Source organism: Castor canadensis, chromosome 10 (genome assembly GCF_047511655.1).
Source record: "Castor canadensis chromosome 10, mCasCan1.hap1v2, whole genome shotgun sequence".
Taxonomy (NCBI): Eukaryota; Metazoa; Chordata; class Mammalia; order Rodentia; family Castoridae; genus Castor; species Castor canadensis.
The window spans coordinates 58,623,379-58,639,282 of NC_133395.1; the positions used below are offsets into that span (position 1 = coordinate 58,623,379).

General features: G+C 35.8%; 1 protein-coding gene across 1 annotated transcript in view; it reads left to right on the top strand.

Moving 5' to 3' along the window:
* Gtf2f2 (general transcription factor IIF subunit 2) overlaps nt 1-15,904 on the top strand; it is a 124,415-nt gene that overhangs the window by 16,276 nt on the left and 92,235 nt on the right. The window contains exons 3-4 of the mRNA XM_074043357.1: nt 5,690-5,708; nt 7,166-7,310. Coding sequence (XP_073899458.1) covers nt 5,690-5,708; nt 7,166-7,310 — 164 coding nt within the window. The remainder of the gene's footprint in view (nt 1-5,689; nt 5,709-7,165; nt 7,311-15,904) is intronic.

Genomic DNA, 15,904 nt, shown 5'->3' on the forward strand with positions numbered 1-15,904 from the left:
GAGGTTTAGTCCTGCCCTTGTCATTGTCAGTATGTTTTGGGGTAGGTTGCTCATCACTCTTTTCTAATTTGTTAGAAGAAGATGGCATTAATATGTCACAGATTTGATTTTTTTGTACATAAAGTACTTAGTAGGTACTTAGTAAGAAGCACTACTGTCATATCGTACATCTTACACAGTCCAAATAGTAGTCCTTGTCTTGTATCTAATTTGGATGGGGATGAGCCTTCCCTCCCTACCAGATCTCCAAAAAGCTAAACAACATCATGCTGTGCAGCACAGGGCAGAAGCTGGGAAGATCTGCAGGGTGTGCTGGTTCATTCCAGCTGAGATCATGATAGAGATCTATGGAGTAGAGAGACTGGGTGAGGCAGAGGGGAGGGAGCAAACGTGCAGTGGGAAAAAAGCTCTTTCAAATTTGGCTCTAATTCAACACCTGAACAAATAGGAGAGTCCAGTCTTGAATAAGATGAGAATAATAGCTTATTTTAACAGCTTGTAACATTTGGGCCATTATGTCCTAAACCACTACATTTGAATTATTTTTATACCATTGAGCATCTGATGTGTGCCACATTTTAATTAGTGTGTAGTTTTGCTTTAGCTTAATTTTAAAGCCAGCCTTCTTTCTACAGCACTATCCTGCCTCAGAAAGCTTCATTTTTCTAAATATTTGATTTATGTTGTATTTTTACTGACAGTCTATACCAATATAACTTCTCCTAGGGACACCTTACTTTCCAGCTTTAATTTTAAACATTTAACATTCCAGGTCATTTGGAGGTCCACCAATAGAAGAAGACTACAAATGAGAAATCAAGGAAATATAATTTTTGTTATAAAATTGAATATCCAAACAGTGTTATACTGGTGATAGGCATTTAAATTAGTACCTACTTTTTGAAAGGCAGTCTAGCCTTTCAAATATATGTGCACATATACACATAACATATATAATACACACACATATATAGACAATATTGCTGCTCAAAACAAAGTAGTTACAATTCCACTGTTTTCTCTTCCAGTTAGCACACAGCTCAGGCTTGTCCAGTTCTTGGTGCTGCCACTACAGAGAGAGACAAACTTACCTAGCATTGTGGGACTGGGATAATGAGAAGGCTAGAAAAATTAATAATAAATTATTATATTATTAAATTCATGTCTTTGACCTACCAATCTCATCAATTTCTAGGAAGTTATTTCGTAGAGGCAGCAAGTTAGTGATGCAAAGATTGGTATTGATGGCATTGTTTGATGTAGAGAACTAGTAACATCCTCATAATCCTTAGTAAACTGGACACATTTTAAAATTACTTAAGGCTTTTTTTTTTTAAGTCTCAAGCCACAGAGAAGTTAGAATAGTATAAAGAACTTTTTTTCTGAACCACTTGAGTATAAGTTGCTGACATTGTGTCCTGTCACATTCTCCTACATAATCATAATACACCTCTCCAAATCCATAAGTTAACATCAAATAGTACTGCTACGTAACCTTACGCTTCATTCAGGGTTTGCACGTTGATTTAATATTGTGTGTGTGTTTTTGTTTCATTTAGTTCTTTTTGTTGTTGTTACTATTTTGTTTTGTTACATAGCCCAACCTGGCCTTGAGCTCACTATCTTCTTGCTTCAGCCTCTAATTACAGGCAGGAACTACTATACCCAGCTTAATATTGTTTTATAACAAAGGAGCCAGTCTAGAATCTTAGGTTACATTGTGTCATCATGTATTTTTAGTTTCCTTCACTCAATGTAGAACATTAGGAAGTCTTTATTTGCCTTTTAAATGTATAAATGTCAATACTGTTGATATGTCTTCACTAAAAATTCACTCTTCACCTTTGCAATTGTTATATATTCTGTAGAATGGTATTATATAAATAGTCTATTCCTCAGCAGAATATTGATTTATTTTGGTATAAACTCATGGGTTCTGTTTTTATTCCCTGGGTCACAATTTGTTGCCATCTCATTTATTCTGATGTACACATTGTCCAAAATTTAGCCAGTGGGAGCTTCTCCCAGCTGACTACCATGCTCTTTTTAAATTTTTATTTATTTATTTTTTGAGATGCTGGAAATTGAACCCACAGTCTTGTACGTGCTGGGAGGAGCTGTATTCCCAACCTGTTTACTTATTTATGGTGAGACTGTGGTTTGAACTCAGGGCTTCGAGTTTGCAAAGCAGGTACTTGACCACTTGAGCCATACCTCTAGTCCATTTTGCTCTGGTTATTTTGGAGGTAAATCTCACAGACTATTTGCCTGGGCCGCTCTCAAACCTCAATCCTCCCAATCTCAGCCTCCCAAGTACCTAGGATTGCAGGCGTGAGCCACTGCAGCTGGCTCCATCTTTATGTATGTATGTATGTATTTTTTGCAGTACTGGTGTTTGACCTCAGGGCCTCAAGCTTGCTAGGCAGGTGCTCTTACTACTTGAGCCACTCTGCCAGCCCTCCATCTTTATTTTTAATTGTAATAAAAACCACGTAAGTGTTGTCATCTTAACCAAATTTTGGAAGTATAAGGGCTTGCCTCAGGGCCTCGTGCTTGCTAGGGAGGCACTCTACCACTTAAGCCACACCTTCAACCCGTCTTAACCATTTTTAAGTGCACAGTTAAGTAGAATAAACCTGGTGACTTTTTGACACATCCTCACCATTCTTTGAACACATCTTGCTTTTATGACTTGGAGAAACATTTTAAATTCATTTTGTACATTTCTACCTATGCCCTGGATCAGCCATGTCTTCAAGGAGCCCTAGCTCCTTTTAGAGAATAGTATTTAGAAACTAATATCTGGCACCCAAGTGCTCATTGTTTCCACAGGCCTTCTTAGTGAGCAGAGCTAGGGTGTACCTGTATGCACGGGTGCACACACATACCCCTACCTTTTCATCTACCTGTGCACATATATTGAAAGTCATGAATTCACACCGCTATGTAGCTACTGTCTAACACCGTAAGATATGTTCCAGTTTCTCTCTTTTCATTCCTTTTTTGTGAAAGTGAAAAACCTGGTTCTGGTTGTCCTTAATATATTTACTTAGTTTGTTTAGCCCTCTGTTCTTATTTGCTCACTCCTTGCCCACCTCACCCCATATGTGCATGCCTTCTTCACCCTGCCTCCCCCATTGGGTTCTTACCGTTGCTGCCCTCCACACTAATGCCCTCCTCACTTTGTGGGGAAGCCTCTTCAGGTTGTCCTTCTGTGTGGATGCCTTTGAAGGAGCACTTCCTGTGCTCTGAGCCACTCCTTTGTAGAGATAGCCATCTGTCCAGTGTGGCTCTGACATTTGTCTCAGACTATCCCCTCAACTGTAGGGACATTCTCTTCATCCTATTTGGACATGACTATCATACCCAACCCACTCTGCAGATACTTACCTTGCTTGGTCTCATCTAATAGTTTTTGAGGAAGCAAAGGTATAAAAAGAAAGCAAAAACAACAAAAACCCATGTAGTTAAAGACTTGATATTATTTGTTTGTTTTCTTAACTGGGAAAAGAAGGCACTTTATTGACTGGCAGTGATAAACTTCTGGCCCCTTTGTCATATTCAAGAAGTATTTAAAAATGAAGAAAAAAGAAAGACAAACGATTATTATTATTTTTTTTTTAAAGAGAGAGGAATGAGACTGGAGTCTGAAGATGCAGCTGTAGGCGTTGAGAAATGGACTTAGGAGTAGTGAAGGAGAAAATGCATAGTGTTATGAGAACTCAGCGAAGGATGGGCCTCATGTTTACCTCATGGATTTCTGAAGCTATTGCTACAGATTCACTAGTTGATATTTATCATTTTGATCATGTCACTTTGCAAAGGGTATATTACAGTGGCAATGTAGAACAACAAAAGGTCATATGTACTTCATACCAAGGCAAGGAAATATGTGTCATCCTTTTAAAATAAGTTTTTGAGTCTTCAGGGATTAACTTTCATTTCCTAGAAAATGAACTCATCTAGAGCTCATCAATCTCATATCATTCTAGCTAAGATGCTGTTATAATTATATGTATATGAAAATGAAGTTATCCTCCCCTCCTGTGTTCCCTAATTACATCTGGGTGATTTTCTAGTTATCTGGACTAGAAATGTCAACATGATCTTTAATTTACCCTTTTTCCTTTCCTGCTCACTTCCAATCATCTCCTCTTCTGTCAGTTCTAACAGCTTAATAACCTACTGTGCACCTCCTCTTTGCATTCCACCATGAGCTTCTTCAAGCCTTCATTCCTTTTTCTGTGGATTTTGTGGGAGTCTCTTCTGTGACTTTGCCTTGTCCACAGCACCTCTGTCTTCAAGGCAGCTAAATTAAATGCCTCAAGAAGCTAAAGTGAGGCGTAATGGGGACGAGACTGGTGAATTCAGTGGGATTGAGGTGCCAGATGTCTCAGCCTTGTAAGAGAAACTGGAAATCTTAAAGGTTTTATTTTTTAACTTCTTTTTCTAGATAATTTGCCAACAAAGAGAATATTGGCATGACATTTTAATGTGCAATAAAAGATTGAAATTCTATAGTAAACAAATCTGTTTTAGGAATCCTGACTCAAGACCCTTACTGCTTGACACCAGGCTGTCATTCTGGTGTCAGAAAGAATATGCTATATACTTTCTCATTACTGATGTTTACTTGGGCTATTCCCTTTGCCTGGAATCCTTCCAATTTGTAGACCTCTTCCCTTTTCCTGACTTAATCTGCATTTCCCTGATAATAAGTTGTATCTCTGTCATAAAGTTTTATCATTTTGACGATATAAACTATCTTACTTATGGATTTGACCTGTCTATTTTCACTAGCCTTGGACCACTATACTATCCTTCCATCACAATGCCTAATAGATGTTTAGAAGTTTCAAAATGACAGAGTGAGTGGTTGACTGAATGAAGCAGGTTGGAACTAAGCTGGGTATAATAGAGAACCAGCAGTTTCTGACTGGTCCTCATCTCTCTAGAAAGAAAATATAGAAATACTTTCCAGTTTTTTGGGGCATCTTTGTATTTGTTACTCTTTTGTTCATTAATGCCTGTAAGATTTCTGGTGCCTAAAGGATAAAGTCCATGCTTTGGACTGTGATATTTAAGATCTTTAATGGTTTTGCTTCATCTTTCACTGTTCATATTTTGTTTTGTTTTTTGATTCTTTTTTCTTTTCTTCTTCTTCTTCTTCTTTGGTGCACATAATAAGCATGTGTTCTACCACTGAGCTACAGCCCCACCACCACTGTACCTATTCTGTCTCTCTCTCTTCCACCCAAATATGATTACTTGTTTGTGATCTTATTATTTAAGATTTTGTTGGGTAAATGAAATTTCTTCTGATAGGTAAAATTTGCTGAGGTGCTATTTAGATCTGGTATTAAATATGTATTCACATGCTGCTGAAGGCTAAAAATGCTCAGAAGTACAGGTAAAAATTGTAATAAGGTCCTTTTTTGGTCAAGTTATAATTAGGACAGGTTATAATAGTGTTGTGACACGAGTTCATAAAATAATCATGTGCAATTAATATAATTTTGTTTTATCTTATAGGATTACAGATAGTTGGGGAGAACCATGAATAAACATTAGTCTCTGTAAATGTGATATTTTATGCAAATATGAAGTAGCATTATTTCTTTTGGCTTTTAATTCACATTTGAAAGCAATATGAAATCTGAGTAATTTTAAACATTTCCTTCTCTTTTAGGACTCAAGGAAGGACTGAGGTAAGATTATTTATATGAAAATTTTATTCAAGACATGAGATTGCTTTACTCTTCTTTAGTAATAATAAAGAGAGGGTGTTTGCATTTTGTACTATTCCGCGTTAAATGAATGGCTGAAGGTAAGCAATAAGAAGAAATGCTACTTGTGTAAATGAATGGGCTATTTTCTGGTTGTTCATGCTCACATTTTGTTCTTTGACATAAACTGTCCTCTTAGCACTGTGAAACTGAGTATGACTGCAGTACTATTTCAGCATTACTTCAGTGTGGCAAAAGTCATTTGAGTTTTGAAGGCTTTAGTTTTTTTGTTTGTTTGGTTGGTTTTCTTTGACAGTACTGGGGTTTGAACTCAGGCCCTCACACTTGCTACCTAGGTGCTCTACCACTTGAGCTATTCTGCCATCCCTTTTTGTGTTGTATATTTTTGAGATAGGGTCTCACAAACTATTTACCTGGGCTGGCTCTAAACTGTGATCCTCCTGATCTCTGCCTCCCAAGTAGCTAGGATTATAGGCGTGAGCCACCATACCTGACTTGAGGGCTTTAGATTTTGACCATTGAGTCTGGTTCATAATATACAGTACCTATCACATAGTAGAGAGATACCTAATACTTCTTGATCTTCCTACATGGTTGGGAGGTCAGTAGTTTTACATTTATAAATCTCTAATTGAAAATTTGTTCTTTTGGGAGAGATCTAGTATATAGTAAAAATCATTTAGAAAGAATAGCTGCTGTCCTTTTATTCTAAACCTTATTGTTGAGTTACTCTTTAAATAGTTGTATTTGTTAAAATATTTTTTCTTTTATTGTTGTGCTGGGTGAGGATACATTGTGGCATTTACAAAGTTTCTTGCAATGTATCAAATATATCAAATAAAACAATTGTATTTATTAAAATATTAAAAATAAAACAATTCCATGTACTCATGAAGTAGTCATTAAGACTATTTATAAGAGTATTTAAGATTTTTAGAGTAAATATTTCACTTTGACCACTTACTTTTTACTTTGTACTTGAGGTACAATTGATTTCTAATATCCTTAAAATATTCTCATTCAGCAAATATGCTTTTCCTTCTGTGTACTGGGCATATTGTTAGGTCTGAAAGATGTAAAGGTAATAAGGCACAACTTGTTGGCCTCTGAAACTTTAGGAAAAAGTAATTTCATTCTATTTTGGGAAGAGTTCTTAAGCCACAGATCAGAAAAAACATTTGACAGCTGTCTTTCCTTACAGTGGTAGATGAACCCTATCATTCTGACACATGGGAGTAGATTTTCTTTTTATGACTAAGTATTAGGCATTGTATTGATGAAGTTTAAAAGCTCCTTAATAGACTAGAAAAAAGGCTTGCATTTTTAAAAAATGTATGTGGTTTATAATAAAAATTTCTGTACCGGTACTTTGAATATAAATGTCTATTGTAGTAAGCTTTGGTTAATGTGTCTACTAGGTGTCATTTACTTTGAATGAGGATCTTGCAAATATCCATGACATTGGTGGAAAACCAGCTTCAGTCAGTGCTCCTAGGGAACATCCATTTGTCTTACAAAGTGTTGGAGGACAGACACTAACAGTATTTACTGAGAGCTCATCAGGTAAGTAAGAATGGAATTATTTAATACGATTCTTGTACATAGTGTATAGGTTTTCTGTCAACATACACTTCTTTTCTTTTGTGGTACTAGGGTTTGAATTCAAGGCTTCATGCTTGTGAGGCAGTTGCTCTATCCTGATTGCTTTTTTAAGGTCATTACCAAGGCCGTTCTGCCTATTGTTCTGTCTTCCTCTGTTTCTCATATGCTATTTCTCTGCTCTTTATTTCCTTGTGATTTAATGAAAATTTAGCCATTACTTGAAAAGGGTTTAGTTCCCATTTGGAATATGAACGTATAGAGCAAAACAGATGGGAGAATGTGGTGCGTCAGACTGCCTTGTAAGATGTTGAAGAAACAATATTCTGAGTTTTGCCAAAATAAGGTCATCTTTGCATGTTTTGCTAAATTGATATTCAGCAAGTGTAAGTTGTACTTAAAAGTACTCCTTAATATTAGGGAATGTTTTAGTCTCAATTTTTATGCTTGTGTGCTTTGTGTACTAAGAAGCATTTGTTTTGCATAAAGATTAACTTTTAATTGGTATTGGCTTCCAAGAAGTTCCGTGTAATATATAGTTTTAAAATTGTGTATGATAACAATGAAGTATTTTAGCAATTCATTAAATCAGCAGCAGTTGGTACAGTTTGTGAATTAAATATAAAGGGGAAATTTTGCCACACATGTTATTTTCATTGTTTTTTGGTTTATGTCCTTCACTGTATTTAGAACATTGCTATATAAAATAGCCCACCTCATTTTAGTGGGGTTACTTTTCTCCTATCTAACTCAAAAAGTTGTTACTTTGTAAAAGAAAAAACCTCTCTGATTTTTATGGTATCTCAAGTATTTATTTCAAAGCAAACTGTGAGAAATTATGGGGTGTTAAAAATATATTTGTTTTAAAAAGGAGTATCTTCAGAAAAATTTTTGTGATAGCTTGGATTACCAATAACTGCATAAACTGATCTAAAAATAGTGTTTCCCCCCCGCCATGTACAGTCTTAACAAAACGATAAATTAAACTTGGTTATTAAGTCAAAGGTAAAAGATTGGTTTTACTGCATTATTTTGATGCTATAATAATTTGTAGTCTGATGTTATGGGAGGTAGAAAATGTTAAAGTAACAGTATATTCAACAAATGCAGTCTTATGCTGGAGAAGATTCAACCACTCAGTAACTATCATGTGCTACATTGTTCAAGGCATAGTGTGGATACAAACAAGGAGTCTAGAATCTGTATTTTGAATAATGGAACTTGTTTTTTTCTTTGTGCCTAGTAAGCAAGCATGCTTGACTACCACTTGAGTCGTTTGAGCCATGCCTCCAGCTCTTTTTTTGGTACTTTGTTTTTGAGATAGGGTCTCCCTAATTTTGCGTGGGCTGGCCTGAAACCCCTGGTTTGCTGGGATTACTGGTGTGCACTATCCCACCTAGTGATTGATGGGATTTAATAAGGCTTGTTGAACCTGTGAGGTTTTGTCTATTTTTGTGATCATTCATGGAGTAGAAGAGGCATGGCACCAAGATGGTAAAAAGGAGGCTGAGTTTTGATAAAAGTTTGAGGTAGGGAAACTTGAACTTCTGGTATAGAAAAGAGTATCCTGTTTTAATTTTTTATAATTTATTGACTAATTTTTCCAAAGTATGATTTACCACTGGTTATGATTTCTAAGGCTAGCATGTGTTATCTTAAAAATTAATCTTCAATTTTCATCTTTTAAATCCTTTACTTTAGTACTTTTTTTGAACATTTTGTGTTCCTACTTCTAGTAACAGTGTACTCCTTAGTGAATGTGATTTTGTAAAGATTATCTTGGCAGGGTATGGAAAAGGATCAAGATTGTCTTCTTATTCTGGAGTTTGGACAGTATGTTCTTGCTTTGTAGAACTGAGTAATTTTTTGCAGAGCAAAGACTTTGTAGATCAGATTTTTTTGCTTCTTACCCTCATTAACCTTTTCTGCTTCATGCCATTGATTTTTGAATCTTTTTTTGTACTTTTTTTGTGCCTTAATTTCTTCATTTGTGAAATGAGAATAGTAATTATTTACACATATGTTAAATATAAATATATTTAAAATACTTAGAACAATGTTTAGTACATAGTGAATGCACAGTAAATATTGGCTGTTATTATTAATAGTACTATTACATCTTCAAGCACTTTAAAGTTTTTTTTGTAAGGCACATGAGTGCATTTTGGTTTAATCTGGGTGTGTAGCATTTGATGATGAATTATATTGAATGCTTCTCAATTTCCTGGATGATGAGGAAAAAGCTCTAGAGTTGTTAACAGCTTATCTCCTACTCTGGACTCTTCCTTACTTTCTGTTTTTAGTTGTTAGAGCAGCAATTCCACAAGTGGTTTACTTGGATCTCTAGGAAGTCTTAAAGAGACAGCAAGGGGCTCTGACTGCCTTGACATATTTAGAGTGCTAGCTATATATTGTGTGTCTTCCTGCTTTTCTGCAGGGCAAAACTTCCCAGCTTTTAGTGGCATCTCAGAGGAACAGTGGCCTGAAAAGCTACAGAGCTATGATTTTAGCATTGCCTTGGTTGGTCATAAACTTGCCACAGTATAAGTGACTAAGCTATTCTATAGGGCGTAGGCTGTTTATCTTACATGGAATATAAGTGAAGGGGGGTAATATTTTGAGTATTTTTATGTTTTCCCTTCGGCATAGAACTGTACCTGCTTATTTTAAAAATTGCTTTTCTAGGTTCTTTATTTCTCTTTAATAGTGCACGGGCCTATAAAATGTAGAATTTTATAAGAAAAATTAAAACTATAATTGTTCAATTTGTTTAGAGTTTTAGTTTTAATAATAACTTTTCCTTCTGTTAATGTAATTTTTCTGATGTTTAAGAGACCTCCTTTGAGCTTATTTTTCTAATGATTGAGTTCTGTATATCCAAATGTCTTTTAGGGGAATGGAATGAGGGAGACTGGTGATATGGTTTTATTAAATATATATCATTAACATTTTATGAGCCAAATTGATTTGTTTCTAGTTGAGTATTCCTATCAGAGAGAATATGTTCCATCTTTTCAGATTGTCTTAACTTAAGCTCTTCGTCTAGCTCTGCATTTCTCTGAAATACTAAAACATATATTGCTCTATTAAATGTGTTGTAGGGCTCTGTTTCACCTGTTAGTTCTATCTCTGTTGAAATATTGTGTTTGTTTCTCCGTTATTTCCCCTCCTCATCTTGGGTATTTAGTTTAGTATCTTTACCTTCTGTATTGGCTGCTGTATAGATAATTTCTATTCTTTCTGTCTTTGGCAGCTCTGTTTTTGTCTAAACCTAAGTTTTCTTCTTTATAACTGCCAGTACTAGACAAAAGTGTTCATTGATCTGTTCAACACAGTTTTTGGTGCCAGGCCCTGTCCCGTCTATGTGCACTTTGCCTGAAGGAACTAGGAAAGTCTTTAAAACTGGAGATATTTGGGCTGGACCTTGAAATACATGAATAATTGCTTGTTAGTAGGAAGAAGATAAATATGAAATTCATTTTTTCTAGTCTTCGAGTACCCTAGTCTTCATTTTACTTTTATCTGCCTGCCATATTCTGCCATATCTATCTAAAACAGATACTCCTTGTTAGGTGAAAGCAAAAAAGCTTAGTTGTGGTCTTTGTGGTCTAGTCTAGACATGAAGAAAGATGAAAAAAGATAAAGATGGTATAGTGGGAATAGAAAAGAGGATCATGTTCTAGAAATAACACGGTTTTTGGTGATGAATTGGCTGTAGGCAGGGAAAATTGGAAGAGTTAGAGGTTTAGAATGGTTTCCAGGTTTTTTTGGCATGAGCATTTGAATGGATGGTGAGACCATTACTGAATTAGGAAATAATGGGAGAAATGGGCAGGGTGAGCTGGTGCAAAAACACAGTGACTTTTTGTTCTCAGTTTTCATTGTAGCATTTTTTCTTTGTAGCAGTTTATTAATTCAGCAAATTGATATTTCTGCCAACCTTTTGCAGGCCTTTTGGGATCCTTAAGTGAACAAAATCTCAGTCTTCATTGGTGGCTTGTATTTTACTGGTAGATGAGACAGCAATAAACAGTAAGCATAAATGAATTACTTTGAAGGCTAAATGGTGAAAAATTGGGAAAAATTGGCAACTAGAATCAGGGGTACTTAGGATAAAGGTGGGGCTCCCACCATCCCACTTTTTTCATAGTGTAGTTAGGGTGGAGCCTCAAGAGTTTGAACAGGGTAGGATTTGAACAGTCTTGAAATTTCGAGGCAAAAGAGTTAGCTATGTGAGGTTAGATAGCCAGTCAACAGTTTTCAGGGCAGATAGGGAATAGTAATGACAAGTGCCCTGGAGTGGGACTAAGCCTAGCATGTTAGAGTAGCACAGAGGTGAGGAGAGTAGGCTCTGAGGCAGGAGAGAAGGGGAGTAGAGGTGGCAGATCATGAAGGCACTTGTAAACCATTGTAAGGATTTGGGGTTTTACTCAGTGAAATGGAGACCTGTGGGCCAGTTTTGAGCAGAATGGTGATATGATCTAGTTTGTATTTTGAAGGGTCACTCTTGTAAACTTGAAGAGGGATGGGGAGCACTCAAGAGGGCTAAATTGCAAGCAGGAAGCCCTTACGTGGGCAAGTTGATAGAGGCTTCACCAGTGTGATAGCAGTGACAAAGGTCTAGTCTGTCAACTAATATCCAGCCCTGCATCTTTAGTTTTCTTAGTAGACAATCCACTTGGATTTCTTATCACCCGAAACCCAGAAGACAGAAAACGAATACATTTCTTCATTCCTTATTCTCCATATATTTGTATTTCTCTCATTGAAGTATTATTTTTCTGTTCTCTTGGCCATAATACTTTCTAGCTTTCTCTTAACTCCCATATGTAGTCAGATACCTCATGTGGTGATTTCTATAGAGAAAATCATGCATGTATATTTCTGAAAACCATTTAATCCAAAGCAGTCCTCTGAAAACTCCAGCCATCATATCCACCCTCTTCTGTTCTGGTCTGCTGAAATGCATACCCTTATGATAGCTCCCTGCACAGCAGCCTCTGCTTTTCCTTTGCCAAGGATTTGTCTGTCTTTTATAGTCCCACATCCTTCCTTTACTGACTTTAGCCTTTGTTGACTCTTCTTTATCTAGTTCCATCCAGCAGTGGCATATATTGCAATAAGCCTGACTTATTTGCAGATTTATTACATGCATTTTTACTAAGCATGGTCATAAAAATCAAAAGAAATTTCATAAACAAAACTTTTAAATTCTCAATCAGTCCCTTATTATCATCAATAGTGCTTAAAGTAATTGTGTGATATGCTGAGTGCTTCCTTTAATTTAGTGAAAATATAGTATGCCTCCCAAAAAGCAAATGGTGGCACCCAAAACCAGGTAAAAGTTAGTATGTTTAATTGATGTGACAGTGGAAATTTTAATTTTGTTGAAAGGTGACATGTTTTTAGAGGAGATTGGATGGTGTTACAGGAAGAATGAATTAAGCATCCACAGTCTATGCATCCTGAGTATTTGAGGTTTTTTTCAACAGCAGTCTCTTTGGAACCACAGACCAAGGGTCTTCTGTACGTAATCAAACTTCATGAGCAGGGGATAGATCCCATGTCCAAGTTGGAGTATGGAATTAAGCACAGAGTGGATGGTTTGAAATAATTTTATTCCTCCTAAGAATTACTAGTACTTTCAGGGTATTTTTTTAGGATGGTTTTTTAATGAGATAGCTTGTTAGTGATTTGCAAGGTGGCTATTCTCCCTTGAAAGTTAACAGTTTTTTTCTCAAGATACTTGAGTTTCAAAACTGAATATAAAATTCTTTTCACTTTATGTCTTCCTTACTACATTTTTATTTTGGCACAGATAATTTTTTTTTTTTCAGATTTTCTTTGCCAGTTCAGCACTGTGTTTGGTGACTCAGTGAACTACTCTACCAGTTATCACAAGACACATTCCCCAAACAAAGTAGCAATTAAAGATAATTGGCTGTGGTCTGCCTTATTTACTTTCATGCTTTAATTTGGTAACATATACCAGCATAGATTGCAATGCAATAGTTTGTATTTGAAGAAAAATATATAGATTGGAAATGCTCTTTGAAGGTGTGGAATTATCAGTTATTTGAAAACTGATCTGATTTTAGACGATTTATAATCAAATGGTTCTTTCCTACAGGTGTAGTAAATGAAGCAAAATAAAAATAGTGTTTTCATTGTTAAGTTGTTTTTGAGTGTTTACAGGAGACATTAATTTGGTGCATTCCTACCATTTGTTGGGAATAGCAGATCAGGTATATGATTTTGGGACAGTTGAATTTAAGCGTGTGTGTGTGTGTGTGTGTGTGTGTGTGTGTATTGTTAATTTTTTATCATTGACTTTAAACACAAGCTATACTGTATTCCTAAAATTATCCAGATGTGTCTTAGTAATTGCCATGCAATAGAACTCTTAGAGATTTTATTTAGCTTTATCTATCATACTTGTAATTATTTTGAACCACTTTAATGCAGTAATTCTTTAACTTTCTGATCTCAGGATCCTTTTAGATACTGTTATATGTTAACATACATCATGTTTTTATAGAAAAGAAACTTTAAAAAATGGTGGGAAGGGTAGCATTATGTAGATCTCTGTAATGTCTAGCTTAAAAAACAAGCTGAATTTTCATCATCACTTCTACATTTAGCCAATCAGTGGGTTACATTGATTGAAGTATCTGAAGAAATTCTACCATTTACAAATACATAGTTGAAAAAGAAAAGAGTAATTAACTCTACAAGTGGTGGTTTCTTAAAAGTTAGTTACCCATCAGTGAACGTTTTATACTCTTATATCACATTCCCTGTCTACCATGCTCTTGGAATCTTTACCCATGCGGATTTTGTGACATTATGCATCTCTTAGCTAGAGATTTGGTTCACAGGGTTACACAGTTGTTTCAGAGTTGACACATTCCTCACACAATATCAGAAATCTGCATTTATTAGCAGCAACATTAATTTTATCAGAAAAGAATTTAAGTACATTAGAAAACTGCCAGCCTGTGGTGGTGGGTGCCAGTTTTTCAAACTTCTAATTTTCACTTAAAAAGTTGAACTTTATTAATGACCACAGATACTGTTCAGTAGTTTTCTTTGAAAGGCTGGGCATTTTTTCATTTAATTTTGAGAAAGTACTTCCAGATACCTGAGACTAAATAACCACAGTTTGTCAGTTGTTTTTTAAGTTAACAATGGCCTTCTATGCACAAAGTAGCTAGCATAGCTCACAACTCATTTGCCCAGTGGTTATCTTTGAGATAGAAGTGTTTTATGTGTCCTTTCCATTTGGTTTCACAGAATGTTAAAGGATGTGAAATTTAATAAAACAGTTTTTTCCTGTTTATGTTCTAAAGTGAAACTACCTTTTTTCTTTTTTTAAAGAAAAATTCAGGTTTGAGGTGGTGAAGAATAGGGTAGCATACTTAATTATTACTGCCTTGATTTGTGCAGGTGCCACCAATTTTATCTACCATTGCTTTTGTACCATCAGCAAATAGCGACACAGTGCGAAAGAAAAATATATTTTTAAAAAGCATATGTTTCTTTTTTTTGTGGCAGTACTGGGATTTAAACTACATCCTTGTGATTGTTAGGCAGATGCTCTACCACATGAGTCGTGGTCCCAGCCCAACAAATAAATATGTTAATGAAAATATTTTCAGCTTTGTGGATGCCCAGATGATCTTGAGGGTGTCTAGAGTTTCCTAGACCATACTCTGAGGAATGCTTTAATGACCAAAGATCACAAGTTCCATTAAACAGAGACTTCTTCCCTCCATTGCTTTTTAGGGTAGCTCATTCATAACAGTGAATTGCATGCCTATTTTAGTGTTTGAGGTCGGTATTAAGAGTACAATGCCTATTTTTAAACTGGGTTTGAAGCACACTCAGTTTCCTTTAAACAATTTGTTACACTTCTGTTGGCGTATAACTTGCCTTCACATACATTTTCTAATTCTTCCCTCAGCCTCACGATGTAGGAGCCTTGAGAGCTCCACTAATGCTGATGAGAGAAAAAAGCTCTAAGAGACTGGGTAATAGCCCCTCTATTTCTTTATATATTTCAATATCTTTTTTAAACAATCTTCTTTTTAAGTAAGTAATAGAAATGTCGCTACAACTACCTGTTTTTGTGCATGCCTGCTTCCAAGATCTGTGTCAACTCCAGGTGGTCGTTCCCCTTCCTGTACTTCACCTGGCATCCACACTGGGCTTTCTGTCCTGTCTAAGGCCCAGCAAGAGGAAAGCAGCTCTGTTTTTTGTTTACTCTTTTGAGTAACAGCCATGCCACCAAACATGTGGTATCATACCAGTTTCTGATTTATACTCATAAGGAAGAATAAACTGAAATAAAAACTTATAACTTTAGTGTTATAGTATAATTCCTGAATTGCCACCATTTGTGGCTGAATGCAGAGATTCTGTTTTGGCTTTTATTGCAGCTACCTGAGCCGGATCTACTCTCTGGAAAACTAAACCCTACTAGTAGAAAATGTTCCTTTATTCAGTGACTAAAAGAGTAAAAGGAATGTTTGTACTCTTCAAATTCAGGTATGCATGCA